The sequence below is a fragment of the Lissotriton helveticus genome, chromosome 2_2, assembly GCF_964261635.1.
Source record: "Lissotriton helveticus chromosome 2_2, aLisHel1.1, whole genome shotgun sequence".
NCBI lineage: Eukaryota > Metazoa > Chordata > Amphibia > Caudata > Salamandridae > Lissotriton > Lissotriton helveticus.
The window spans coordinates 379,525,327-379,552,866 of NC_136060.1; the positions used below are offsets into that span (position 1 = coordinate 379,525,327).

Here is a 27,540-nt window from a genome sequence, read left to right on the forward strand (position 1 = left end):
CAATACAATAGCTCAGACCCAGATTGGAAGAAATGGTTGATTTGGCCCACAGACACTAATAGTTGTCAAGCGTGATTCATAGTTAAAACCGAAGGGTTTCGTATCCATAGGCCAGATCCACGTTATGAACAGAGAGAAAATCCAGGGGTTGTGACATCCTACAGTGTTGGAAAGTTGTGCCTTGATTGGCTAAAAACCTCAACACTCACACAGGTGAAACAACACTTATCCTTACTGTCACAGGATGTGGATTTAAGGATTTTTCACTGGGTCTTAGGAAGCCACGTCAGAAACGTTTCATATATGCTGGCATTTATTCTGTCTACAATGAAATATGGAAAATATCCCAACAAGAGGCCGCAGTGAGACTACGTGAGATAGATCGTATAAATCTGGAAAAATCTCTAGCAGTGGTAGACAATGGGTGATCTAAATTGACCTTCAGGATATATTCCTTAGGCAACATTGTATCTTCTGCGATAGACTTATTAGAACAAGATTTGGCTATATTACAACACGGGTAATCTCAATTACGTTATATTATGCTGGGCGCTGCAATCTTTGCGTGCGGGCTATGTGCCTTGGCGTTTTATCAACAGCAAGTCTCTGTTTTCTGAATACAATCTAACAGATAAACAGATAGAAATGGCACAAAGGGAAACAAAATATACAATGCTGCGTATCGAAAAACTGGATAGATTAGCATTCATAGTGGCGGAATCACCGTCCACAGAATGGATAATCCATGGCCACATAACTCTACCGGTCACTACTTTTCAGTTTTAGTATTGCCTTTAACAAAAGCAGGCAGGCAGATATGAGAAAATGGGTTAGGAATACATTAAGGAATCATGGGAATTACCATACAGATTTTGATGCCGGAGTGGGGATCGATAAGTGTTTCTGAGCGGTACAATCTGTGAGAACGCTTTAAGTGGATCACTCATTTGTCAGGATATAATGCTGCACGGGGCTTGTAATGGTTCTGTAGCGAACTTGTCCTGTCATTTTATAGGGTGCCCCAGCTGCAGTGATTACTCCAGCATTCAGGCTACTTTCAAATGGGAGTTACTTGATGCTGAACAGTCAAGGCTGCTGCGGAATGCTCCCGGACATCGCATATCTAGTAACGTGAGCTCCAGGGTTACTTATTGTATGAAAGTATTGTTTCCACTGACACATACAGTAAGTGAGGCGCCGTTATGGCCTTCACTGAATGTTTCTTTAATACGGTTTGATACTCTAAGCAGAATGAAAGCCATGCTTTTACGGAAGTCTGTGCCCTCAACCTCCACTAGAGAGACTTTTTGATCTCCAGATCGCAAGGTCTTCGGCAGAGATATAGGCGCTTATCTAAACAAACTGTCCTTTCCATTACGCAGAAATGGTAAATCGGATCTTTAACATGTATGATAGGACAGGCATAGTCCACCTAATTAAGACCATAGGTTCTGGACTTCTAGGCACCTTTCAGATGGTACTTGGAGTTATACCAAACTTCATACACTCAGTATTCGGAAGCATCTTTGGAGGACTTCCGCTAATCCTGTTTATAATAGCAGGTATACTGATTGTTTTCTATCTGCTACCCAATGGATCAAGGAGATGGAAAAAGCACTCCTGGAGGGTAAATACCGTGACCGCATGGTACAACATCTAGGCACTCCTTGCCTAAGAGAACTAAGTGCATCTTGGTTCTTGTCATTTCAACCAGTCTGGATGGACTACATCTTACCTGTCCTCCGATGCCCTGTTTTGCGGAGAAGAATGCATGTTAGACCTTTGTTTGACACTCCCATAATTAGCGCAACCGGATGTGAATGCTCTACTGCACCCAATAACGGCCAATGTTCTGCAGTGTCCTCAGCCTATTCCAATGTTGATGGCGGCATTCCTTGAACCACCGCAGGCAGTAACTGCACCTGTTGGTATGGACACCGGCTCCTTCACTGACACCCATGCTTTGGACAACGCACAGGCTGCCCCAGCACCGCTGGGGACAGTGTGGAACATCATCTGTGCTCAATTGACATACTCTGCGAGGTGTTACAAGGGCCGTCTACTGCGGAAGCAATGCTTATAGTGGTTAGGACTATAACTACGGACACTAGAGCTATGGCTTGCAAACATTTTCTTTTAACATTTTAAAGTTTTTTTGAAATTTTTATAGAAGTTTTAAACATTTTAGCAAAACAAATGTTTTTATGAACTTTATGCATATTTATATATCTAGCTAGGCTAGTAGTACGGTAATAAGATACATATGTCGTCCAGTCGGAAGAGGAGTGGGTATTATATTCCATTTAGGTACCCTATATAGGCATAGGTAACATTGCAACCTTTCACCTATATTCTTCCCTACATTACATACATAACGGTTCTTAGGGACTGACCTTTTACCTAGATACGACACTGCATTCAAAACGCAGTTTTTCCCCAGTTCGAATCTCATACATTATGCATGAGGTTTCTTGGAAACACAGCAGGACTACCATCTTCTGTATAGAGTTCAGGCCCAACGTCATACATTAGGCCAACACAGTAACACAGCAAGGTAGGACCCCGGGGAGACCTTTGGGTATATATACATCACATCTTGCTTAGAAGGACAGAGAAGACGGAGACTTCCTGGCTGATACACTGACCAGAGACGCTAAGGTTCCTGCATGTAGACGCTCCAGCTTGCAGTGGTCTAACATCCCTCGCGGAGTGTCCAACTCGAGACCAGGATGGGGTCCCATGTTCTCTCATTCTCAGGTAATGGGGATGACTAGATTCTAGAGGTATTCTTGGCATAACACCTACAAAGATGCTAGATACATTTAGGTGCATCTAGTTAGGGAGGTATCGTAGGAGTACACTCTTTTTATCATGTATTTTATGTACTTGTATATATTCATGATTACTGTAAGATGGTAGAACTGTACCATCCTTTTACTTTCAGAGTACTTCTAATCATATATCTCTGCTACTGTGGTTGTTGCAGCTCATCTATTCTACACTAGAATAAAAACTGTTCAATAAATTCTTATTGAAAACGCCCAGCCTGTTTATTCTGTGTATCTCTCTTAGACAAACTAAGTGAGCAAGAGTGACTGAGGTAAAGTTAGTACATTGTTTCCATGAGGGTTGTCATGTTCTGAGGTTGCCAAGAACTATTCTCTCCCCGACAAGAGGAGATGATAGTGGCTCTGTGAGCTAGCTGATACAGACAGGCTAACATATCTGGTGGGGGGTGCATGGAATCATTCTGCCACAAATAAGTTTGTTATCCAAATGCGCAGATCCTATATAGGTTATATAGGAACTACACAACAGCACCTTCAGAGTCGCTAACACAGTTTCATTGCTGGTTTCATGAGTCCACATCGAACTGTTACAGGCACTCCCAGACCATTAAGCGTGATGCTCTCCTTATGCTTTTGAGCATCTCTCATCATTGTTTCAATTGCATGACAGTTTTGATCAGACAGTCTCTAAAATTCACCAGGTCAATCAGAATGTCTCTTTTTGTCTGTACTTGGTCCACCACTTTCTGAATGACAGTGGTTAATTCAGTGACAGATCTGCTACCTCAGCAACACTCTAGAGATCCTCAGTGAATGAATGGAACTCGGGCTGCTACTCCAGGCATGTCCCGAACTCAGTTTCAGCAGGCGTGAAAGGATCATCCACTCATCCACTGCTTCTTAGGCACATATCATGCTAAGGGACAGACAGGGGTCAATCACGCAGGCAAAGGAACTGGGCTTCGTGGCAAAGGAACAGGGCCTTACTGGCCTTGCTGGGAGCTCCAAGCAAACATGGCCCACCTCACTACACGTATACATTAGTAACAACATTTTTACCTCTGCTTTTTTAAATCCACTTGTTTGTATACAAATTTTTTTACACACCGTCTTTTTGTGGTTTCAATTCCATGCCATAATAAACAATGATAAATTTACGCAGTTGTATTGTGTATATTCCTACCCTTTTATGTCATGTGCTTTAAAATCTAAAATACAAAACATTCACCAAAAGAAATTAAATGATGGTAGAGAGATGATGTATAGCTCACCTTCAATTCCTTTGCTTTGTCTTCCAAAAAATAATCTAAACTTTGACTTTCTGGATTAAACGTAGAAAGCATTTTCACCACTGTTTCAATATTTTTTCCATAGTTGGTCATCTTCACAAGTGTTTAACACCTAGGATGGTAGAAAATAATAAACAAAAACATATGAATATTGCCACAACAGTAAACAATGGAGACAATTGAGTTTTAGCTTTTTCCTTGTGTTCAAGGCATCTATTGTTTTTGAGAATCCATAATGTAAAACATTAGGAACAATTTGTATCTATACATTGTCATATAAACAAGAATGAGGATCAGGCTATCATTTGTGATACACGCTAAACTACAGTCATGGTAGTTTGTTTTTAGAACAATTTGACATACTTTGGTTATTGCATGTTAGCATGAATTATTTAGCTACTGTTACATCTCTGCATATCAGGGATGCATTGATCTGGTAAATATAAAAGTACATTGTTACAGATTTTAAATGTAAATTAAAATCTTAAGATTACTTTAGAGAGGCTTTCATATTTGCTACAAAAAGCAAGGACAATTATTGAGTGTTTCTGCAAAACAAGGCAGAAAACAAAATCAGAAAACCACAATGCACTAAAAAGAGACATTTATGCTAAGAGAAGATGGTCAATATATAAATGTTACAGACAACCGTGCCGGGAGAAGGACAGGGAAATATATCTGGAAAGACTGAAAGGTTCAGGGGATACTGCATGGGGAATAAAGTTAAGAAGCAAGAGAAACCAGCTAATGCACCCGTCATCTAATGAGGTCAGATATATTAGCACAATGAAAAGGTGTATTATACTTAGTACAATATATGCTTCTTTGTTCCCCATTGCACTGACTTATTGCTGAGCAGTTGAGAATATGCTGGATATATATAGATTATGATACGCTAATGATGTAAATATGGCCTGATTTCTCAGTGTTATGTACACCTTTGTATGACATATATCTTGACATTTGTATGATCACAGCACTGTGTACTTAGCAATCCACTGTAAATGGGACAAAACAAAACAAAAAAAGAATAACAAAACATGAGAAATCAAGATAGAAAATCAACTATTTTCTGCAATAAACAGATTCAAACAAAAAAATTAAAAGATGCAGTGTGCGGGCTTAAGAAAAGCTAAAATAGCAAATGTGGAAAATTAATAAAAGGGGATTTTACTGCACAGAAAACGTACTTTTGTTCAATATGTATGACAAAAAGGGATCATAGAGGTACACCGATGTAGTGACAGAGATACAAATACAAGGTATGTGTAGGAATGCTGATTTTCAGAATAAAAAAAATAAGAAGAAATATTGAAGCGAATAGCGACACAGAAGCTAACGAGGGGATGGTACAAAGGTGGGAGTGCACTACCAAACATTCAGACACATTACTGGGCAGCCCAACTGGCAGTCATCAACCAGTGGGTACATCGTTCACACGATGAACCAGCATACCAGATGGACAGGTTACTCATGAGTCCCGGAAGCTACAGGTGAGTGCAATGCCAAACCCTAGGTACCAACATCTTACAGGCCCAAAAATACACGCAGTCACACTTTGATACCGGGTGACCAAGAAGCTGGGGTGGCATAATAGGGTGACCCAGGTGACGCCATATGGGAGGCGGAAAAACAAGGTAGGCTAACTGGCTGCCTGGGTTTCGATAAATGGGACCTCATAGGTATCTTTGAGAGTTGGAGACCTGTGGTCGAAGGGGGAGGGCATCCCGTTTGCAGACTTACAGTGGGAATATAATATGGTAGTTTCAGAATCATGTAGGTACTTAGAAATACGACATGCCCTTACAGCACCTATTCCACCAGACGAGGACCCGCGAGAAGCATCCCTACTAGAAGATAGACTTCTAACAGACCATATGGCCCAAAAGGCAATCTCCATGATGTATCAAAAACTAATCCTTAAATCACCTGACCCTCTCCTGCATCTTCGCGAACACTGGCAGGCAGACCTAGGAGGCTTGAAGGATGAGGATTGGTAAATGCAAAGGATTAGAAAGGAAATGGCGTAGGCAGTATCTTATAGATGATAGAATTATTTATAAAGCAGATCTGAAAGCACACTACAAACTGACAAGGACAGACAAAATTTGTTGTTTTGAAAGTAGAAATGCTAACAATAGAGGCAAGGAAATCTTTAAAATCGTTAAATCTTTCAAAACACAGAAAGCTGAGAACAAAGAAGTACCGCCATCAGCCGAGTGGGCGAAACAGGTGTCCCGCTCCTCTCATGATAAAATGAAAGCGATCCAACAGTCACTTTCCACAGAGGTGGAAGAAGTCACAACCTTCCCTTACCCTCAGGTGGGATGCGACTTTCCACCCTCCTCCTTTGGGACGCTCTCACAAAAAGCCCGCCACTGTCTCAAATCCCCGCCATCAGACTTGAAGACTCACTTACCTATCTATTGGGTCTCAAGTCTGGTTCACCTACAGAGGCATGCCCTGCTAAACTGATACCGGCACTAGCCACTACCTTAAACCCGCTGGTTAATAAGGTACTCAACTCCTCGCTGGTAACAGGCGTCATGCCACCCATCTGGAAGCAGGCAAAAATCGTGCCTCGCCTAAAGAAACCAAATGCGGACCCAAATACTCCCACTAACTGTAGACCAACTTCCATTCTCCCGGCTTTTGTAAAGGTAATGGAGAAAAATGTCAACAAAGTACTTATGGAGTACGCGGAGGTACACAAACTCCTGCCCCCCTTGCAATTCGGATTTAGGGCTAACTACAGCACCGAGTCTGCCCTGCTAGAAGTGACTGAACACCTTAGATATCAGCTGGATGGTGGGGGAAGAGCAATGCTTATTTTGCTAGATCTGTCGGCGGCATTCGCCACGGTGCCTCATAGGATGCTCTCAGACAGATTAAACAACATGGGCATTGAAGGGAAAGCATTGGCATGGATTACATCCTTTTTGGAAAACAGGGAACAGATTATCTGGACCCCTCCATTTTCAGCCACAATGCCAAGCATAAAGGTGGGAGTCCCACAGGGCTCCTCTCTACGTTCTACACTGTTCAACCTGTACATGTCACCACTAGCATCATTGGCAGAGGCACGTGGCGCAAAAATAGTATCCTATGTTGATGATACACAGCTGATTTTTACATGCAAGAAAGGGGAGGATTTCAACTGGGATGCAATTAGATCTTGCCTCAACAATGTTTTTAAATGGTTGAAGCAGAACCAGCTCAAGTGCAATCCAGACAAAACCGACATCGTATTCCTTGGCCAACCAGGGGAGGACAATTGGAGTCGATGGTGGCCTGCAGATCTCTCTCCCCCTGGCACTGCCCAATCGACAGTGAAAAACCTGGGTATCTACATCAAAAACGAGCTCTCAATGCAGTCCCAAGTTCAAGCCCTAGTAGGAACCTGTTTTGGAGTTTTGCGGATGCTGAAACAATTTCTGCTGCTTCTCCCCCTGGATTCCAGGAGGACAGTGGTTCAGGCATTGATCACGTCCAGACTGGACTATGCTAATGTCCTATAGCTGAGATGGCCGGACTACCTTCTCCAATGCCTCCAGGTGGTGCAAAACTCAGCAGCAAGGGCGATTCTCAGACTAAAACCCAGATCACATATGACCCCCCCCCCCATCTGAAGTCCCTACACTGGCTCCAAGTGAGGGAAAGGAAAAGCTTTAAGGCTCTGTTTTTTTTTTCAAAGCCTTCAATGGCTCAGGTGCCGCCTACCTTTTGAAAACGAGTTAGCCATTATGTTCCTACCAGGACACTCAGATCGTCCTCCGCCGACCTGGCCTGCATCCCCAAAGCTCGTCTGGCATGCAGAGGCAGCAGATCTTTCGGCTTCCGGGGAGCCCACACCAGGAATAAATTGCCGGAAGCTCTGAGAGCATTAACAGTTCTCCCCCACTTTAAAAAAAAGCTGAAAACATGGCTATTTAAAACCCTGGCGTGGTATGCACATATGAACTGGTAGCACCGGGACACTCCGGACGGAGTAGCTGCGCCCTATACATATACTGATCATTCATTCATTCAATCAACTTAGGGGGGGAAAAGGAAGAGTGATCAAAAGGATATTGAAGCACTCAATGTTTGATAAAATACCCCTCACACACCAAAAGGCCCCTTGGTGTCATGCTTCATCATTGGGGTCTTCGCACCCCTCTATCGGGATGCGGCGTGCTGCGACCTACGGATACGCGGGAGCACTTTCAAGTTGGCTATGTGTAGTGTACAGTGTGTGGGGTATGTGAATAAAGTGAGTAGGGAACGTAGTGAAGGTTTTAAAAAGTACCTGGCACTTGAGAGAAAAAAGATTTTTATTCCGAACTCTGGCTGGTACTATTAAAAATAAGTGCAGGGCGAGATCAACCTGTTGTGTTAATGAACAGGATCTCTGGTGTGCTATGTTGTCGACATGTTTCGGAGACTGGCTCCTTCTTCAGGACAGGGGCACAAACTCCCTTCCCTACTCACGTCTTCTTCTACAAAAAAAGTGTGATTTTTACAGAAAAGTGAAATTTTTGTAGGAATAGGCTAAGTGTGCCTACAGCGGTCTGCTACAAGTACAGACGGAGTAGCGCGAGGGGTAGGCGGCGATCAGAGTGTCCAGACCTTATAGCCATTGGAGCAACACCCCTACACGCTGTTCATGAAGCCCACCAACCAGGCTTCACAAGTCATTGTACTTGCAGCAGACCGCTGTAGGCACACTTAGCCTATTCCTACAAAAATTTCACTTTTCTGTAAAAATCACACTTTTTTTGTAGAAGAAGACGTGAGTAGGGAAGGGAGTTTGTGCCCCTGTCCTGAAGAAGGAGCCAGTCTCCGAAACATGTCGACAACATAGCACACCAGAGATCCTGTTCATTAACACAACAGGTTGATCTCGCCCTGCACTTATTTTTAATAGTACCAGCCAGAGTTCGGAATAAAAATCTTTTTTCTCTCAAGTGCCAGGTACTTTTTAAAACCTTCACTACGTTCCCTACTCACTTTATTCACATACCCCACACACTGTACACTACACATAGCCAACTTGAAAGTGCTCCCGCGTATCCGTAGGTCGCAGCACGCCGCATCCCGATAGAGGGGTGCGAAGACCCCAATGATGAAGCATGACACCAAGGGGCCTTTTGGTGTGTGAGGGGTATTTTATCAAACATTGAGTGCTTCAATATCCTTTTGATCACTCTTCCTTTTCCCCCCCTAAGTTGGATTTTCTTTGTTTATGTAAGTATCAGAGTGGAGCACAAATCCGACGAATAGCTCTACCTCCCTTTTTTTGGTTTAAACTACATTCATTCATTCATTCATTGGCAGGAGGTGCTAGCCTCCTCAAAAGAAACGGACATATCATCCAGACTTAGATTGAATTAGTCTAACTTAGAATACTTCACAGGTTCTACCTCTCCAGTGGTACTCTTGCAAAATTGGGAAGGAAAGAGGACTCTAAGTGTAGTAGACTTTGCGAACAAGAAGGAACGGTTTATCATATATTGGGAGGCTATTACATCCAAATAGCAAACTGTGTGTGGGAGGGACCTACAACCCACGCCCAAGGTGGTTTACCTGGGTGCCTTCAACAGCCAGTAGGGCCACGGGGGGCTTAATTATTGTGACGGGGGGGAGAGCACCCTGCTGAGACCGTTTCTTTTTTCCTTACATGCATCCCTCGATCGGCTGACACCACGGACGCGCTTACATCTCCCAGAAGCCAGCTGGAGGGAGGAAAAGCGGGAGGAGATCATCGGAAAGAGAGGAGTTCACCAGCGCGAAGAGGATCAGAACCGCCCCTTCCATACTATAGAAATCCACCTCAAAGAAAGCGTGTATTGAGAAAAACAATAAAACCTGCTTTACCCAGACCGTCTGAGTTTGCGTTTCCGTTGATCCCGCCACAATTATGTTTGTTAAAATGTAGTTGAGTGGGTATACCTTGGACCTTAGTTTTAAACTTTTGCACATTGCAGGGTGTACCACTCAAATTACCTGGGTATTCTCCAATGGTTTTCATTCATTTTTATAATAGCAAGGGAGGACGTTCTGAGCCCTCCAGAACCCCTCACCTGGATCGCGCCTTGAGTTCTATATCAGTGATGGGTGACGGCCAACCGCAAATCGTCCTTATTGGCGATTTTAATTGTCACTTATGTAATCTTTCCCCAGAGGGTGGTGCCTCCACTGGTAGTTGTTGGCTGAACGAAGGTTTACATTTTATTCACTCACAGGAGGGGCATGAGTTAAATGAGCTCTTAGACACTCACAACCTGGTCTTTACTATGGAGAACTTGGTGAATTCCCTGAACCCCGCAATTTGCCCATGTTATAGAAGGAGGGGCAGTGGTTCGCTTATTGATTTTATATTCGTCTCAGCACCATTATATCTGCTCATTTCTCATTTTAATATCATTTTCAGCCCTTTCAGCGACCTCAATCCATTATCCCTAACCTTTGACCTTGCCTTGGGCCCAAAACCACAGTCAAGGGGGGCCCTCATGACCTTGTCCATTGTTGACAAGGTGAGAAGGCTGAATTGGGTTCAGGAGGACCCTTAGCATCTACAACTTTCTTTTTTCTCTTCCTGTCTGCATGATTTTAATATCAGGCTGGCGAGTGATGGGGGGTGGGGGGATTTTGGAAGCTTACAAAGGCATTGCTCTAGGGGTTTGCAAACCTTTGACGGTTACAACCACTAGCACTCGGGAGTCACAAATCCCAAATTGGTTTGATCTGGACTTTTCCAGAACTCTGCGCCATCTGAAGGCAGTCTGAAACAGCCCCTGAGGGATGGGCAATTGATTAGAAATTGCAGGAGGGGTTTAAAGTTGGCTCAAAAGGAGTGTAGACATAACTTAAAGGAGTCAGCCTGGAAGGAGCTCGGTCAAGCCTGTGAAACGGGAGATAGCTTCCTTTTTTGGAGCGTTGTAAACAGGCCTTGTTTTTCTGAGGGCTCTGGTTTGCTTTTATGTCATCACATCCTGGAGCGAAAGTGGGTGGCTAATTTTGAGGGTGCCTGGAGAGGGAGATAAAACCCCTGAGGCACTTATCAATACTGGCAACCGAGTGTTTTTCACATTAGATGAAATCCAACAAGGAATTCTTGCCCTGCCCGGACCCAGACAGTATACTGCCAGATCTGTTTAAAGCTAATATAGAGATTTTGGCCCCTCTATTAACGCAGGTCTTGAAAGCAGCTGCAGAGGTGGGGTTGCTACTCTCCTTGTCCACTGCTGTGAACGTCCCCATTTTTAAAGAGGGGGCCAAAGAGAATCCACAATGCTATTAGCCAATTTCATTATTGGACGCTATGGTTAAGGCCCTGGGGAAAGTGATTTTAAATAGGCTGTGTGACTGGACAGAAGAGAATAACATCTGGAGTGGCGTCCAGTATGGATTTAGGGCAGGGAGCTTGACTGCAGACCAATGGCTCAACCTCCATTTCATTATCAACAAATATACAGAGGCTCTGTCTGAATCCCTACATCTCGCATTTATGGACCTAACCTCCGCCTTTGACAGGTTGAATTGCCCAACATTGGGGGCTTTTTCAGTGAGGTGGGGGTCGATGTTAGCATTGTGGCATTATTAGCTGGTCTGCACTCATCGACCTCAGCCACAGTGCATTTTTCTCAAGGAGCAGCATGCACTCGATCATTTTAAAAAAGCTGTGGGATTAGCCAGGGGTGCATACTTGCACCTTTTTTGTTCACCTTGTATGTGAAAGGGTTAGAGTTCGCGCTCATATCGGTATCAGACGACTGCCCTAAAATTGGGAACAGATTTCTCCCCGTTTTGCTATATGCAGATGATGCAGTCCTGATGGCTCGGAAAGCACAGGGGTTGGACTTGCTGCTGGCCAAGTATGTGTCTTTTATGAGGCTCCTGGACCTCTCTGCTAATTTCTTGAAGTCTTATATAATGTTAGTTGGCACAAAATCTACAAGCAGTTAGACCTTCAAAGTATCCAATTTTACTTTGTCTAAAGTCATGGCCTTCCTTTATGTGGTAGTTTTATTTGACATTAAAAATTGTTGGAAACCCCTGGTGGAGGCAAAAAGATCAGAGTCTGTAAAAGCTATGGGGGCAGGTTTTAATTTTGCACATAGGCTTGGGTCCAGGGCACCAAGGGACCTTTTAAAAATCTATCAAACAAAGTGTATTGCACCGCTGTGCCATGGCAGTGAGGTTTGGGGGTAAATTAAGGAGGATTGGATTCAGACTATGGAGAACAACTTTCTGTTAAAGTTGGCCCAGGTCTCCCAGTCCACTCCGGTGTTTTGGGTGCAAAAGGACTTAGGGCTTGATTATGTCTCAGACCTAATCGCCCTAAGCCTGCTCCTGTGTTGGATTAAGATTTGGAGTGGAAGGAGCTGAACTTAAGTCAGTTGACTCTTGAGGACTGTCTGTCTCTGGACCGGGCATCTAGTATACCATGGTTTGTTCATGTTAAGGCATCCTTTTTCCCTTTCGGTAGGCCTGATATTTTTATGAATCCAACTGCTCTCTCTGCCCATGAGTTGGGGAGTGTTCAAAGATTGTTCCTGGGGCCCACTGTTTGGAGAGAGAAAGCTTAGAACTCCAGAAGCCAGCAGTTAGGGGCCATATGCTTCTAAAAACTGTACAGGGGTAGGATCCAACCCTGGGCTTGATTCGCTCACAGCATGACAGGTTTTTACGGGTCAGGTTTAGGTTGAATCAATTGCATCCATTTTTTAGATTCCCCGCGTGGGTGGGTTCGGCCTGTGGAAAGGGCAATCTGTGGCTGCAATAATGTGTCTCCACATGATTTGCTCTATTTTATGAAGTTTTGCTCTTACTTCAGTTGGCCAAGGAAGCGTTTTTTAATCCCTTTGCTGAAATTACTGCACTTTAAACAAGTTAGACCTGCCTTGTTGTATTTAAAGATGCTACCTACGGAGCAGGTGACTTTTACTGTTTTATCCTTCTTATGAGCTGTCTAAATGTCGAGGAAAACAAGACCCAATTAATTGTTTCATTTTTCTGTTTGATATGTTTATTGTTATTTTTCACAAAAATATAAAACAATAAATTCTCCCAGTGTTTAACCTATGTGTACAAAGCATCGTAACACGTGAGCCTCAAGAGGCTCTGTTACATCATACATTGCAGTCAATGATCCTATGTTCATGTTTACAGGTATGAAATCCGTAGCATCGACCATGCCAAACAGAAATATTGCATATATATATTGCCAATCTTTATCAGAAATAGAAAGATCAATATAGTTACAAACTAGTCAACTTCAGGCGTAGCGGTACTTCCGGCCTTTCCTTCAGTACAGTTCTTGTACATAGTTACAATGTCTTTTATCTAGCTTTTACCAGATAGCACAGTATTTCCCTATATATGCGCCTTTATAGAGGGTTCAGTCTCCCCCCAACCCAGGGAAGGTTGATACCTGTCGTCTGGTTTAATTGACTTCCCACACCCTGAGTCATGAGGCATGAGTACCCAAGTCATGGTGTAGGTTTGTTTGGAATGTGTTGTGATAATTGAGTTCCAGCTATCTGAGAGTGGGAACTTATGCAATCCTAGTGTGCCTTCTCTGAGAAGGGACACACCTTCGGCTTTTGCCCAATTAACAACAGAGCGGGTCCATGCCAGCAGTGTCGGAGGGTCCTGAGATTTCCAGTATTTTGTTATAAGTATTTTCGCCACTACCAGGCCCAGGTCTAGGAATCGATTTGTGGCTCTGTACGCTTTATTTCTAGGAAATAACCCCAAAATGCATACTTCCCAGGAGTTTGAGATTTGCTGTCAGTACATTCGGACAATTGTTTTGTCACTCCTTCCCAGTATTGTAGCAATTTATGACACGACCATAGCATGAAATAGAAAGATCAATGTAGTTACCAACTTAACAAACTAGTCAACTTCAGGCGTAGCGGTACTTCCAGCCTTTCATTCAGTACAGTTCTTGTACATAGTTACAATGTCTTTTATCTAGCTTTTAGCAGATAGCACAGTATTTCCATATATATGCGCCTATGTACAGGTTTCAGTCTCTCCCCCAACCCAGGAAAGGTTGATACCTATAGTCTGGTTTAATTGACTTCACGCACCCTAAGTTATGAGTCACGAGTCCCTAAGTCATGCTGTATGTTTGTTTGGAATGTGTTGATATAATTAAGTTCCAGCTATCTAAGAGTGGGAACTTACGCAATCCTAGTGTGTCTTCTCTGAGAAGGGACACACCTTCGGCTTTTGCCCAATTAACAACAGAGCGGGTCCATGCCAGAGGGTCCTGAGATTTCCAGCATTTTGTTATAAGTATTTTCGCCACTACCAGGCCCAGGTCTAGGAATCGATTTGTGGCTCTGTACGCTTTATTTATAGGAAATAACCCCAAAATGCATACTTCCCAGGAGTTTGAGATTTGCTGTCAGTACATTCATACAAATGTTTTTCACTCCTTCCCAGTATTTTAGCAATTTATGACATGACCATAGCGTGTGTGTAATGTCGCATCTAAGTGGGTGCACCGGGGGCAGTGTGAGTCGTGCCTGTGAAAGTAATGGTTTATTTTTTCCGGGGTGAGGTATGCTCTGTGCACTATGTAAAATAGAATTAATTTGAACCTGGCGTTGCGTGGGACGTGTACAGGACTTGCTAGTATTGTGGACCATTCTGTGTCCGTGCATGCGCGTCCTAAGTCAGTCTCCCATTTCGTATATAGGGAGGTCAGATCCATGGCCATGTGTAGGCGTAGTGCATCTGCAAACCAGCGAGTGAGATGGCTGCCGTTCCCCATGACATGGATATATTGGAGTGCCATATTTTTCTGCAGTTTCTGTGTAATGTCTCCCCATCTGATTTGTAATGATCTGGTCTAAGAAGTGTGCATTAGAAAGAGTCCTGGGTTGTCCTTCCTCACGCACCAGTTTGTTGAAAGGTAGGAGCGTTCCGTGTAGGTACAGGTCTCCTCGTGTAACTATACCTATGTTATGCCAGTCTCCTAGATCAGTCTGTGTGGTGGCACCAAGCAAAGGAATCGCTGGGGCACATGGTTTTATTCGTCTGCTGAGGAATAGTGCTCTGCGAAAGCAATGATAGGCTACTTGCAGCAGTAAAGAGAACAGGCCTTTCCTCTTGCTGCAGCGGTGGAAGATAGAAAAATGGTAGGTATTAAACATGATGTTCCCCCTATCGCTGTGTCCGGTAAATGCCTGCCCTCCACCCAGCGTGCCACCCACTGCAGCTGGGATGCTATGTAATAGTGCTCTAGGTTGGGTACGGCCAGCCCCCCCTGGTCTGATGGTAGATACAGTTTTGTGAGTGCAACTCTGCAACGTGAGGTGTTCCATATGAGACTACGGATCATTTGTTCAATAGGCTTGAAAAATGAAGGTGATAAATATAAGGGCAGGTTTGTAAAATAGGAAAGTAGGTGGGGGAGCACTATCATCTTAACTAGTGAGACCTTACCTGCCACTGACAAAGCCAGCGTCTTCCAAAAGACCATTTGTGATGACAAGGAGGTAAACGCCCTAGTAAGATTAGCCTCCACGAGATCTTGATCGCTGCGGTATAACCTGATGCCCAAATAACGAAACATGTTTGGCTGCCAGATAACTGGGGTGTCATTGATGACAAGTGTCGCGTCAGGTGTACAGGTTAGAAATGGAAATAGATAGGACTTTTCCCAATAAACCCACAGTCCCGAAAGATAAGCAAAGTGACTGAATATGGTGGATATAGTATGATAGACCTCCCTGACATCACATATGTACAGAAGAAGTTTGTCTGCATAGAGGGATATTACGTGTGTATCTTCACCCATCTGGATGCCCCATGAAATTGCTGATGACCGCAGAGCTACAGCCAATGGCTTGACAGCTAATGAGAAAAGGAGGGGAGAGAAGGGACAGCCTTGATGAGTGCCTCTGCAAAGCAAAATGCGTTCCGACAGCACGTGGTCGGTTATGACTCTCACCTTCGGGTTGCTATATAGTAGTTTTATTAACTAAATGAAGTATGGACCCAGGCCGAACCGGGGCAGGACACTGAATAGGTAAGGCCATTCGAACGTATCGAAGATCATCTCCAGGTCCAACCATACTGCCGGATCTGGGACAGGTCAAAGGCTCATATTGCATGATTCTGAATAACCGTCGCAGGTTAAGAGATGTAGATTGGTTTGGGATAAACCCATTCTGATCTTCATGTACCAGTTGGGGAATTAATTCTGCCAGTCTACAAGCCAGAAGGCTTGCCAGTATCTTATAGTCCATGTTCAATAATGCCAGTGGCCGATAAGAGCCTACTCTGGTGGGATCTCTTTCTGGTTTTAGGAGAGTAATCAAGGTGGCCTCGCACATAGAGTTAGGGAGTTGGGTAAGCTGTATGGGCTCTTCATAAACACCCAGTAATGCAGGAGCTAATAGGTCTGCATAAGCTTTGTAGAATTCTGGAGGAAAGCCATACGGTCCTGGTACCTTTGATAGAGCAAGATTTCGCATCGCGACTTGCTCGAGTCATGAACCTCGATTCTGTTGTAACCCTATAAACAAATTGTACGTTTTACTAATCTCCTTTATTTTTGATATACATGTGTATTAGTGAAGCTTGCCTATGTGTTCTACTAATACAATTAACCCGTGTATCTAAAATGGCCGCTGTTTGAATTTTCGCTTCTGCGCATGCGTTAGTCATACTCACGTGACTTTACGTAGCGGTAGTTCTGGAGGGAAAGGGTGCGCATGCGTAATCGCCATAAGATGGCAGCTTAATGTGATAACGAGGTGAAGCTCGTGCTGTTGCTCATCGTGTCGTTATGTGTAGCACTTACCCTTAATCGCATAGTATATTTTTATGATGATAAACCTGAAGTACGAAATCATGATATGTAATACATTCATTCATTTCTATGTTTTAATTTGTTTCCGCTTACTTTTCATGTACCATGGTAAACGGGGGGTCCAACTGGGTCGAGAGCCATCTTGAGGGTCCTTTCTGCGCATGACAGTGCAGCCCAGGCAGCAGTAGCCTTGAGCGGTGGAACTCAGCCAGCTGGCAGTCACAGACAAGATGCTCCTGAGAACGCCACCTCTGACCCAGGAGGATAGAGAAATTGTGTTCCTAACTTGTTACAATGATATTATTCCTATTGTATTCTGCATATTCTCTCATGGGAACCCCAATCTTGCTAGGCGGTCCCTTAGAATGCAAAATAGGACTTGAATAAGTCTGTTCTGATTGGTGTGTTAACCCATCCTACCTTAGGACCAATCGAAATTGGGGATTCTGACACTTTGCAACATTTGGGGGTGGTACACTGACCCAAGAGAGTATATCTAGCCTAGGTTTAGCTAGAGAAATTGTCCGACTTGTCCGAATAGCTGACCTGTCACTGACCCAACGCACTCAATAGGTGACTGAACAATACAGAGCGCTGCGGAGCACTCTGTCCGAATTTGACCATAGACTAAGGTTTTACTAAACCTTAAGTGCTGGCGGAGCACTTTGCTGGGGAGTTCGCTAACCCAATCGGGGTTCTGACTGATAGCTGCAGAGAGGGTGGAGCGCAGGCGTTGCTTCCGAACTGCGGGTGCTGGTCGTATCCTGGTGGTCCTGTCCTGATCCTAATCTGGGTTTCCTGTCCTATCCTGGGTTGTCCATTCTGCACCTGCTGTCCCATTGATGACTGCTATTCCTTGGGGTATTCCCTGTCCTTGACTGATCCATGGCCAGGGTTGGTTTTCACACCAGTCTAGGTAAATATCTTGCTGAAAACCCTAAAGCTGCACCTTTCTATGTTTCTGTCTTTGCTTCAATAAAGACATTACCTTTGCATATGATAACTTTCCATGCTTTCCATGTCCTATCCTGGGTTGTCCATTCTGCACCTGCTGTCCCATTGATGACTGATATTCCTTGGGGTATTCCCTGTCCTTGACTGATCCGTGGCCAGGGTTGGTTTTCACATCAGTCTAGGTAAATATCTTGCTGAAAACTCTAAAGCTGCACCTTTCTATTTTTCTGTCTTTGCTTCAATAAAGACATTACCTTTGCATATGATAACTTTCCATGCTTTTCCGCAACCATTGCATATCATAAAGTTATTTGCATTTAATTTCATAGCGTGTTCCTATGTTACCCTACCTTTTAGAAATCATTTTCTCCATTGCAGTTTGCAATTTCCTGATGTGGTCTATAATTTTCTCTTATAACTTTGACTGAAGGTTTTAGTATGTTTCACTTTTCACCTTTACTATAGCTATTTAGGATTCCTAATTTCCTTTTTTTTATTCATGAAAACTGTTTCCATAGTATAAATTCTGATTATGGACTGTTTTTACTGTAAATATTATAATTTCCGAAACTGAATTCTAGATAAAATTCTTAAAACTTCCCAGTTGTCCGTGGTCATTTGATGAAATATCATAGTAATTTTATGTTGGGTTTTGTACTTTGCTGCCTTTCCTTTTACAGCTAGCTCCCTGACCCATCGTGGTTATAGGTACCCGTAACGGTGAATGGTAAGTCGGGTACACTGAAAATAATCGAAAGGGACTCATGATTATTGGTAGTGGATTGTAGGGTCATCTGATCAATGTATATGATGAAGTGAAGTATATGGGCCCGAAAACAGAAGTGGTGAAATTATTGGTCGGGTGACCCGCGATCTCTATCAGTAATTTTCTGGTAGCGCAGAGGATGGTTAGGGAATAGCTAAAGGTTAGGTAGGACTAGTTAAGATTAGCTAAGTTGGATGCTGCTAACAAGAGTAGGCAATTCGGGTGATCTGATCACTCACTTGAAATGTTTGCTTTGAAAAATCATGAAATGTTTTAAAATCATTTTTCTTGTTATTATACTGTTATATGTATTAATCCATTCGTTTGTAAACCGTTTATTGTGTTGTTGGAAATCCCCGGGGAATTGAATAGTGAGTGGTGAATAGAATCCACTTGCTTTGAGGTCACTGGCTTTCAAGGAAAGTTGGTGCGGGTTAGGCAGAACTGGAAGCACTAACTAGGGTTTTTTTCTGAATGTATGTTTGAATAAATGTTAGCAACGAGGTTCATTGGCAAAATTTCTGTTGTGGCATAACCTAGTGAGGGTCACACCGGAAGAGTAGCAGGTTCATCGGAGCTTGGGTGAAAGCAAAGGGGCTCGCTGGTGAAACTTTAGGCTTAGATATATCCCAGAAAGGTGGATGAGTCTAGGGAAGTAGCAGGTGCTCCAATGCTAGTGTAAAGGGTAGGCAGAAGAGATCTACCCGTAGTGTGTGAAAAGTAAATGGAAGTAGTTTACTTGCAGTAAAACAAAAGCTTTCCTGTCTAGACACTTGAGCACAGTGGCGAATGTGTATTCGTTGTTAAATAACCAAGCACTAGCACTTTAGAAAGAAAGAAAGAAAGTTTCCGTTACCTTGTAAAGGAGGGAGTCAGGCGCGAAGCTGCTCTGACGTCACTCTGTGCCGCGCTGGGATTGGTAGACGCAGCGGGTGTGTAGCGGAGCTGGAATTGTAAAGGAGGGGTGAGTGCCAAAGCGTGAGAACGGTCTCGCGAAAGGTCGCGCACCCATTGGTCGAAATTATTTGAAATCGTGCATTTATTTGGTCGCACGAAAATAATAGACGCACTCGGATTGGAAGTGATTTTGTAAACAAAGTCATTCGTAGAAATCGTATGTGGCATTCGTATAGAACGCATACCAGACCTGATTCACGGCATATGGGATTTGAGAACGATCAGTGGAAAGGTGTTAAAAACGACATTATGTACGGAAATAAGAGAAAATTGTCTCTTGTAAACAAAGTGAAGAATTATTTCAAAAAGGACAAGCCGATTAAAACTAGAGAAGGTGTTGTCATACCGCCACCCAACACTCCCGCATCTTTTATGATGTTCGATAAAGGGTACAACACATGTGTATGGTTAGAGAACTGGGCGGAATACACGAAGGATGACGGAGTATTGGCTTTTCCGTTAGAGGGTACCTTTAACAGTAGGATTCTATTCAATCTGAGAACCCGAATGAATGACTTACATCCCAGACCTAGGTTAACGCAGTATGAAGCACTAGAGGAATGGGAAATTGAGGCTTTTGAAAGAGATAAGCCCCGAATGGATAAAGGATTAACTAAATTTTATCCAAAATTGAAGCAGGAAGCCCGAGCCAAAAAGATGAAACAGTGGAGACAGAATATGATTGTAGAAGGGCTGTTTCCCATGATGCCAGCATGTGGTCCTCCTGGGGGGGAGAAGAAAACAGAAAAGTGCAAACATTGGGTACCTATTGGAGAGTCGGATGATGAATTATTAGATGACCTGTTTATGAGAAGTCCGCCTCCTTATAATGAAAGAAATAGACCTTCCAGTGAGGGGGATAATTCTCGAAGACTTCATCTCCAGGATGAGGCCCGATCCGCCAGTGTAGGAGGGGGTTGCCCCATACCTCCTTATACCGAGAGTTTAGGTCCCGTAGATACAAGAGATATTTATCCAAGAATACCAGCTAGTGGGGATGCCAGATACTCCCGTGAAAGCGATTTTTCCCCGAGACCTCCCTACGAGAGTGAGGCGAGACCCTCAGGTTCAGGAATGCCGTTCTTACAGCCTCTATATGAAAGAGAACCAAGGTCCCTAGGTACAGGAAGTTTGTTCCCAGGACCTAATTATGGTGAAGGACCAAGTGAGACACATCCCACTGCCCCGAGTTATGCTCCCACTCTGACCCCGCAGGTGTTACATGACAAATCCTTAGAGAGATTATTGGAAGAAAAGGAGCGAGAAGTTCTAGCAAAACAGAGAGCTGAGATAATTCAGAAAATCTCCCAGTTAAATACCAGTCCTGAAGCATTGACAATCCCAGTAACAATCGGACCCGTGGTTCCGTTGTATGGGGACCAACGCGAAAGTCCAAAACCTCCAGTCATTACCCCAGTCATAGCCCAGCCAAGACCAGAACCCTTAATCGTAGATGAACAGACAAGCGAGTGCGAGTCTGAAGTCTCACTAATGGATCTGCCCAATAGAAATACGGGAAAAAGGATGCAGAAAAGACATAATCCTTTCAATACGAGGGAGATTCAAATGGAATCGACTTCGGGTACTAGAAGTGTCACTTTGGTTACCCCTGAGGAAATCGAAAGATGGAGCCAAGAATTAGAGAAACAAACTTCGCAGACGAAACCTTTAGACCTCTACAAACTGAGAGTAGAAATAGAAGAACTTATGGCAGGAAATGTAGGATTAGACCGATTAAATACCTACTCTGAAGAAGAGCTGTTGTTTATTTGCAAAAGTCTTACCCGAAATGCCCGAGTACTTCATGAAAAATTGACAGATACTGCTGCTAGCATGGGAATAGATATTTCAAAATCGAAACCTTTGCAGAAACCATACAGAGCAGATTTCTCAGACAAAGATTTGGAAAACCTGAATGTGTCAGGGAAAAAGGCACAGGTCAAGGAACTATTGACAGTGTTACAGAAATGGGGAGACCTAGAAAGATGGAAAGCAAGGTGGGCCCGAAAGAAAGATGAGGCCAGGTCTAAGCAGGTAACCCCAGAATTTGTTTTAAAAGAGGCAGACAAACCAGAACAGTTATGCCCTATGCGCGAAGTGCCAGGTGGAAAATATGTACATGTTCCATGGTCCAGACAGGATATTGTGTCCTTTACTAATGATTTCCCGAAATTAAGAGAGAAGCCTGTGGATTGGTACCGGCAGGTAGAAAGATTTGTAAAGGTGCAAAAATGCTTGTGGAAGGACCTGGATGGGTTCTTCGACATAGTGGTCCCTGTAGATCTGTGGGCTGAGTGTAAAATCGCCATAGGTTGGCCTAGTGAGGAATACCCGAGGGACTCAGCAACAGGAGAACCCTCTAAGGAAGTGATGAAAAAATATGATCAGGTAATTCAACATCTGAAGCTAAAAGTGCCCGCAAAAGAAACTGATTGGACCAAGATAGATAGAACCACGCAGGAAAGGGACTAGACTGTGCATTCCTTTTATGAAAGGCTGTTGCAGGTGTTCAAAACGTACAGTGGTATAGATAACATCGAAATGAAGGACATGACGCATTTCATTTACAGGTTTGTAAACGGTTTAAGACCCGAAATTTGTCAGTGGATAAAAGATAATAAAATCTGTTGGCAGTCCAAGAAAATGGACGAGGTCCTACGGTACGCAAAGTACTGTGAGGACGAGATGGCAGAAAAGAAGAAGGCCCTGAAGGAGAAAGTGATGTGGGCTCAAGTAAAGCTTGCAGAACAGCAGGAAAAACAATTGAATAAGTTAAATAAAACTACTCAGAACCAAGGCCCTGGGGGTGGGGGTGGAGGAAAGCCCCGAGCAAAAATGAGCAGAGAGGAAGCCAAAAAGAAATTTCCCTGCCACCAGTGCGGGGAAATTGGACATTGGAGAGACGAGTGCCCGTATTTACAGCCTGATAATACCCAAACCCCTGATTTAACTCCACAGACGCAGAATGAAAAGCCAAGAAAGACCCAGTAGCAGGTAAAAACGATTCAAATACCCCGAGCGCCAAAGCCAACTTTTAAGGGAAAATCACCGCAGGGTGATGATGTAGAGATCTGGGGGGGCAATGAGAACCGAAATGCAGCAACTTCGCAATATTTGTTAAGTGACACTTTTTTCTGTGACGACGAGTACTGACGGGGCCTGAGAGGGGAGGACAAGGAGTGTGTACTTGGTGCCTCCTTGCCGGTAGACCAGTCAGGGCCATACATTGAAGGAAAGGTTGATGGAAATGATGTCACCTTTCTATTGGACACTGGTGCTACCCGTTCTACTGTGAGAACAGCAGACGTTCCAAACCTACCCCTCTCGGGAGAAGCAATCCAAGTAGTGGGTGTATCTAATCAATTGATTAGTACCCCTGTTACAGAACCCATGGAGATCTCAATAGGGAACTTCAAAGAAATGCACAGATTTGTCGTCTGTGATACCAGTCCAGTGAACTTACTGGGACGTGATTTGTTGTGCAAAATGAACTGCACTATCTTTTGCACACCAAAGGGCGTTGAGATTCAAACCCCAGATGAAGATGGTATTTACAAGCTAATGTTAGTCAGACCTGACTCAGAAATTAAACGAATGACTATACAGGACTTACCTGAAGAACTCCAACAGACAGTGAAACCAGAAGTATGGGACTTTACAGGAAAGGATGTAGGATTAATGGCCAATGTAGACCCAATACAAATAGCCATAAAAGAAAATGCAGCCTACCCCAATACTAAGCCTTACAGAATGAGTGCCGAAGTGAGAGCAGGAGTTGCCATTGAAATACAGAAATTGTTAGAAGCAAACATCATACAAGAGGTGATGAGCAGCCCATGTAATTCTCCCATAATTGGAATCAAGAAACCTAGTGGCAAGTACAGAGTAGTGCAGGACCTGAGAAAGGTAAACAAAATTGTGGTTCCTTGTTGTCCTATTGTCCCAAACCCAGCAGTGATTCTGTATCAGATTCCCTGGGATGCTGAATGGTTTACTGTGATAGACCTATGTCACACATTCTTTTCGATCCCATTGCATCCAGACAGCAAATTCCTTTTCTCATTTGCTTTCAACAGTCACGTGTACGTTTGGAACAGGGTCCCCCAAGGGTACACAGAAAGCCCCTCTATCTTTAATCATATCTTGAAAAAATGCCTTGAATCCTTAGTCTTACCTAGAAAGTCTGTTTTGGTGCAATACATTGACGACCTCTTGGTGGCGTCCACAAGTCATAGGGATTGCGTGATTGACACCATTGCCCTACTGAATCACCTAAGTGAAAAGGGACATAAAGTGGCCCCTGAAAAATTGCAGTTCTGTTCAAAATCAGTGAAATATCTGGGGCACCAGATAGAAAAGGGAATCAGAAAAGTGACCTCAGAGAGAGTCAGAATAATTCAGAAGATGCAGTTACCCCGTACTCAGAAAGAAGTCAGAATGTTCCTTGGAGTTGTAGGTTACTGCAGGCAATGGATTGTGGGATTCGCAGTCCATGCAAAGCATTTGATAAAAATGACAAAGAAAGGAGCACCGGACCCTGTGGAATGGGATGATGAAAGCTTAACAGCATTCACTAAATTACGGGATTGTCTGTGTACAGCCCCTGCTTTGGGAATGCCTGATTATTCCAAGGAGTTTGCTCTATTCTGTGACACACGAGACAATTGTGCATTGTCGGTCCTGACTCAGGAACATGGCTTGACTAGACGCCCCGTGGCATATTTCTCTGCCACGTTGGATCCAGTGGCTGCTGGATTACCTGGATGTTTGAAAGCAGTGGCTGCAACATGCACAAGTGTAGAACAGAGTGAATCTATTGTCATGGGACATCCGGTAACTGTGTATGTTCCACACGCAGTTGTGATTTTACTAACCAGAACAAAGACTCAGTATCTCACCCCTAGTCGGCTGACTAAATACGAAAGGATTCTCGTGGGTGCTGCAAATGTGGCCATCACTCGGTGTAATATACTGAACCCAGACACTCTACTCCCTGACTCAATGGTTTTAGAAGACCAGGGAGAGAACGAGCATGACTGCATTGACCTGACAGAATTCAGTACTAAACCCCGCCCAGACATCAAAGAAACACCCTTGCCTGTACATGATGAGGAATGGTTTGTGGATGGTTCATGCATGAGACACGAACTTGTAGGCCTAAGTGCTGCCTACGCTGTGGTTGCGTTAGACAAAGTTAAAGAAGCATCCTGTTTATTTGGAGTAAAGTCTGCACAAGTAGCCGAACTAATTGCCTTGATAAGAGCTTGCAAATTGGGAAAAGACCAAAGAATAACAGTGTATACTGACAGTCAGTACTGTTATGGGGTTGTGCATGACTTTGGCCTATTATGGCTACAAAGAGAATTCCTGACTTCATCAGGTACTCCCATTAGGAATGGAAAGGTTATACAAGACCTTCTAGAGGCAATCCAATTACCAAAAGACTTGGCAGTGGTCAAATGTGTTGCTCATAAAAAGGGCCTTGACCCTGTGTCATTGGGAAATGATTTTGCTGATCGAGTGGCAAAACAATGTGCTATGGATCGCATGTCAATAAATATCAGACTGGGTGGGACTGGAAACAGCTGCCAACTTATGGTGTTTGAAGAAGTGCCTACCTGGGATGAAGTGAGAGAATGGCAGCATGCTGTGCCCTGGGAAGAGAAAGAGAAGTGGAAGGAACTTGGTTGTCGACCAAGACGTGAGGATGGTGTCATTGTAAGCCCAGATGGTATGCCTGTGTTACCTAGAAACCTGCTTGCCCCTATGGCCAGACTGATACATGAAGGATCACACATTGGTAGGGATGCCATGGTTCTGGTATTTCAACAGACCTGGTACAACCTGAAGTTCAGGAAGGTAGCAGAATCCCTTTGCCAGAGGTGCATGACGTGTCAACAGTTCAACGCTGGCAAGAGAACAGTAGTTGAACTGGGAAAAATTGGGAAGTCAGGAGGTCCCTTTGTGAGGATACAAATTGACTTCATCACCATGCCTCGTTGCGAGGGAAAAAGATATGTCCTTGTCATTGTCTGCCTATTTTCAAAATGGGTGGAAGCTTACCCTGTCCCACAGAGTGATGCCTTAACAGTAGCCAAATTGTTACTACGAGAATTGATACCTAGGTTCGGGGTGCCAGTCACTATTGAATCAGATAGAGGCGGACATTTTTCAGAATGAGGTGATGGACCAACTCTGTAAAGCATTTGGAATCACACAAAAGTTGCACTGTGCACATCGTCCAGAGGCTTCTGGAGTGGTAGAACAAATAAATGGCACTATAAAATAGAGGTTGGCCAAAATGTGTGACTCAACTGGAATGAATTGGATTACTGCCTTGCCTCTTGTTCTGATGGGACTCAGAAGTATTCCAGATCGGAGAACAGGCCTGAGCCCCCATGAAATCTTGATGGGAAGAGTGATGAGACAAGCATGGGTACCAGGAAACAAACTGTTAAGCATTTCTGATGATTTGGTACTTGAGTACTGCAGGCAACTGGGTGACCAAGTGCGTTCTATCTCTCGCCAGATTGGGGAAGACGCCGTCGCCAACCCGACAACTCCAGTTCACAAATTGGTTCCAGGTGAATGGGTTAGAATAAAGAAGCACACTCGTTCGAGTTGCCTTGCACCGAGGTGGGGAGAAAAACGCCAAGTAATGCTGGTGACCACGACAGCAGTGAAGTGTGCAGGCGTTCCCAGGTGGATCCATGCCAGCCATACTCAAAAGGTAATTCCAGACAAGGAGCCTGGAGCTGAAGGTTGTCCAGCTGAGGGATCTGCGGATGTCGGTCCTGAAGTAGCTGATGACGAACAGCCGAGCACCAGTCCAGCTGAGGGTCCTGCAGACGTTGGTCCGGAAGTAGCTGATGACGAGCAACCGAGCACCAGCCAAGATGATTGGATGCCTATAATCGATTTCATTGAAGACCCAATCAGAACAAGAGAGTGAATCTGCGAAGATAGAGAGTGGAATAGAGAGGTCGAGACAGGCACAGGCGAAGACCCTCAGATCATTGAGATTCACGTCAAATCTGAGGACGAAGAGGGAGGTCAGACAGGGACAGAACAAGTGATCGATACTCCTCCACTGACTCCTGAAATTGAAAAGGGACAGACTAGAACTAGTACAAAAGTTCGAGCAGAAGAAAATCAAGAGATCGAAGTGCTTTAACAGGATCAGATAGAACTAGAAAAACGTGTTCAGGACACAGAAACAGAGACATTTGAAAGCCAGAACCAAAATTCACCTGAACCAGGCCAGCTTAGTAACCAGGCAGAAGAAATAGATACAAGACCTGGGACTAGTCAGACAGGAAGGGAAGGGACAGAAGAAGTGCCACAAACGAATGAAAACAAAAGAGCATTAGAAGAAAGTCAACTAACAGTGCCAACCAAAAGACTCAAGAAAAAGAAAAATATCGAACCAAGATACATTAAGAGACTAATACTGAGAATAAAAACAGTAGAAGAGAAACTTGCTGACAGAAGAAAAAGCATACGAATAGCAGAGCAAGCTGGAGAAAGCTCCAAAAGAAGGAGTGATCGAATAAAAAGACTGAATGAAAAATACCAGGATCCTGAATGGACATACCTGATTCTGGAAAATTTAGAGGATCTTGATATTACTGACGAAAGCGACAGGGAACCGATTGCTGATTACTCTGCAGAGGAAGAGGACGAACCGCCGTGAAATTGCACAGCATAAAAGACCTGGGCAAGGCCACAAAGAGGGGTTGAAAACTTCTTCTGAGCCAAAATGTCTGATTCAAACGTGAGTGGTAGACCTAGCCGCAGTTGTTGCAAAACATGCTGCAAGGTATGTATATGTAGTATAGTTATAGTTATATTAGTTTGGATAGGACTAACAGTTTTCATTCCTTTTATGGTAAGCAAAAATACTAATATTGACCCTACTCAGACTACCGACACTGAAGAACTGACAACACGAAGTGTAGAAAGACGTGAACA

At 43.8% G+C, this 27,540-nt stretch overlaps 1 protein-coding gene across 2 annotated transcripts in view; it reads right to left on the reverse strand.

The window, feature by feature from the left end:
• Window positions 1–27,540, reverse strand: part of CFAP99 (cilia and flagella associated protein 99) — a 381,916-nt gene that overhangs the window by 342,827 nt on the left and 11,549 nt on the right. For both annotated transcript variants that reach the window (XM_078679007.1, XM_078679006.1), the window contains exon 2: window positions 4,061–4,190. In XM_078679007.1, the coding sequence (XP_078535133.1) occupies window positions 4,061–4,171 (111 nt within the window). In that variant the 5' untranslated portion in view covers window positions 4,172–4,190. The remainder of the gene's footprint in view (window positions 1–4,060; window positions 4,191–27,540) is intronic.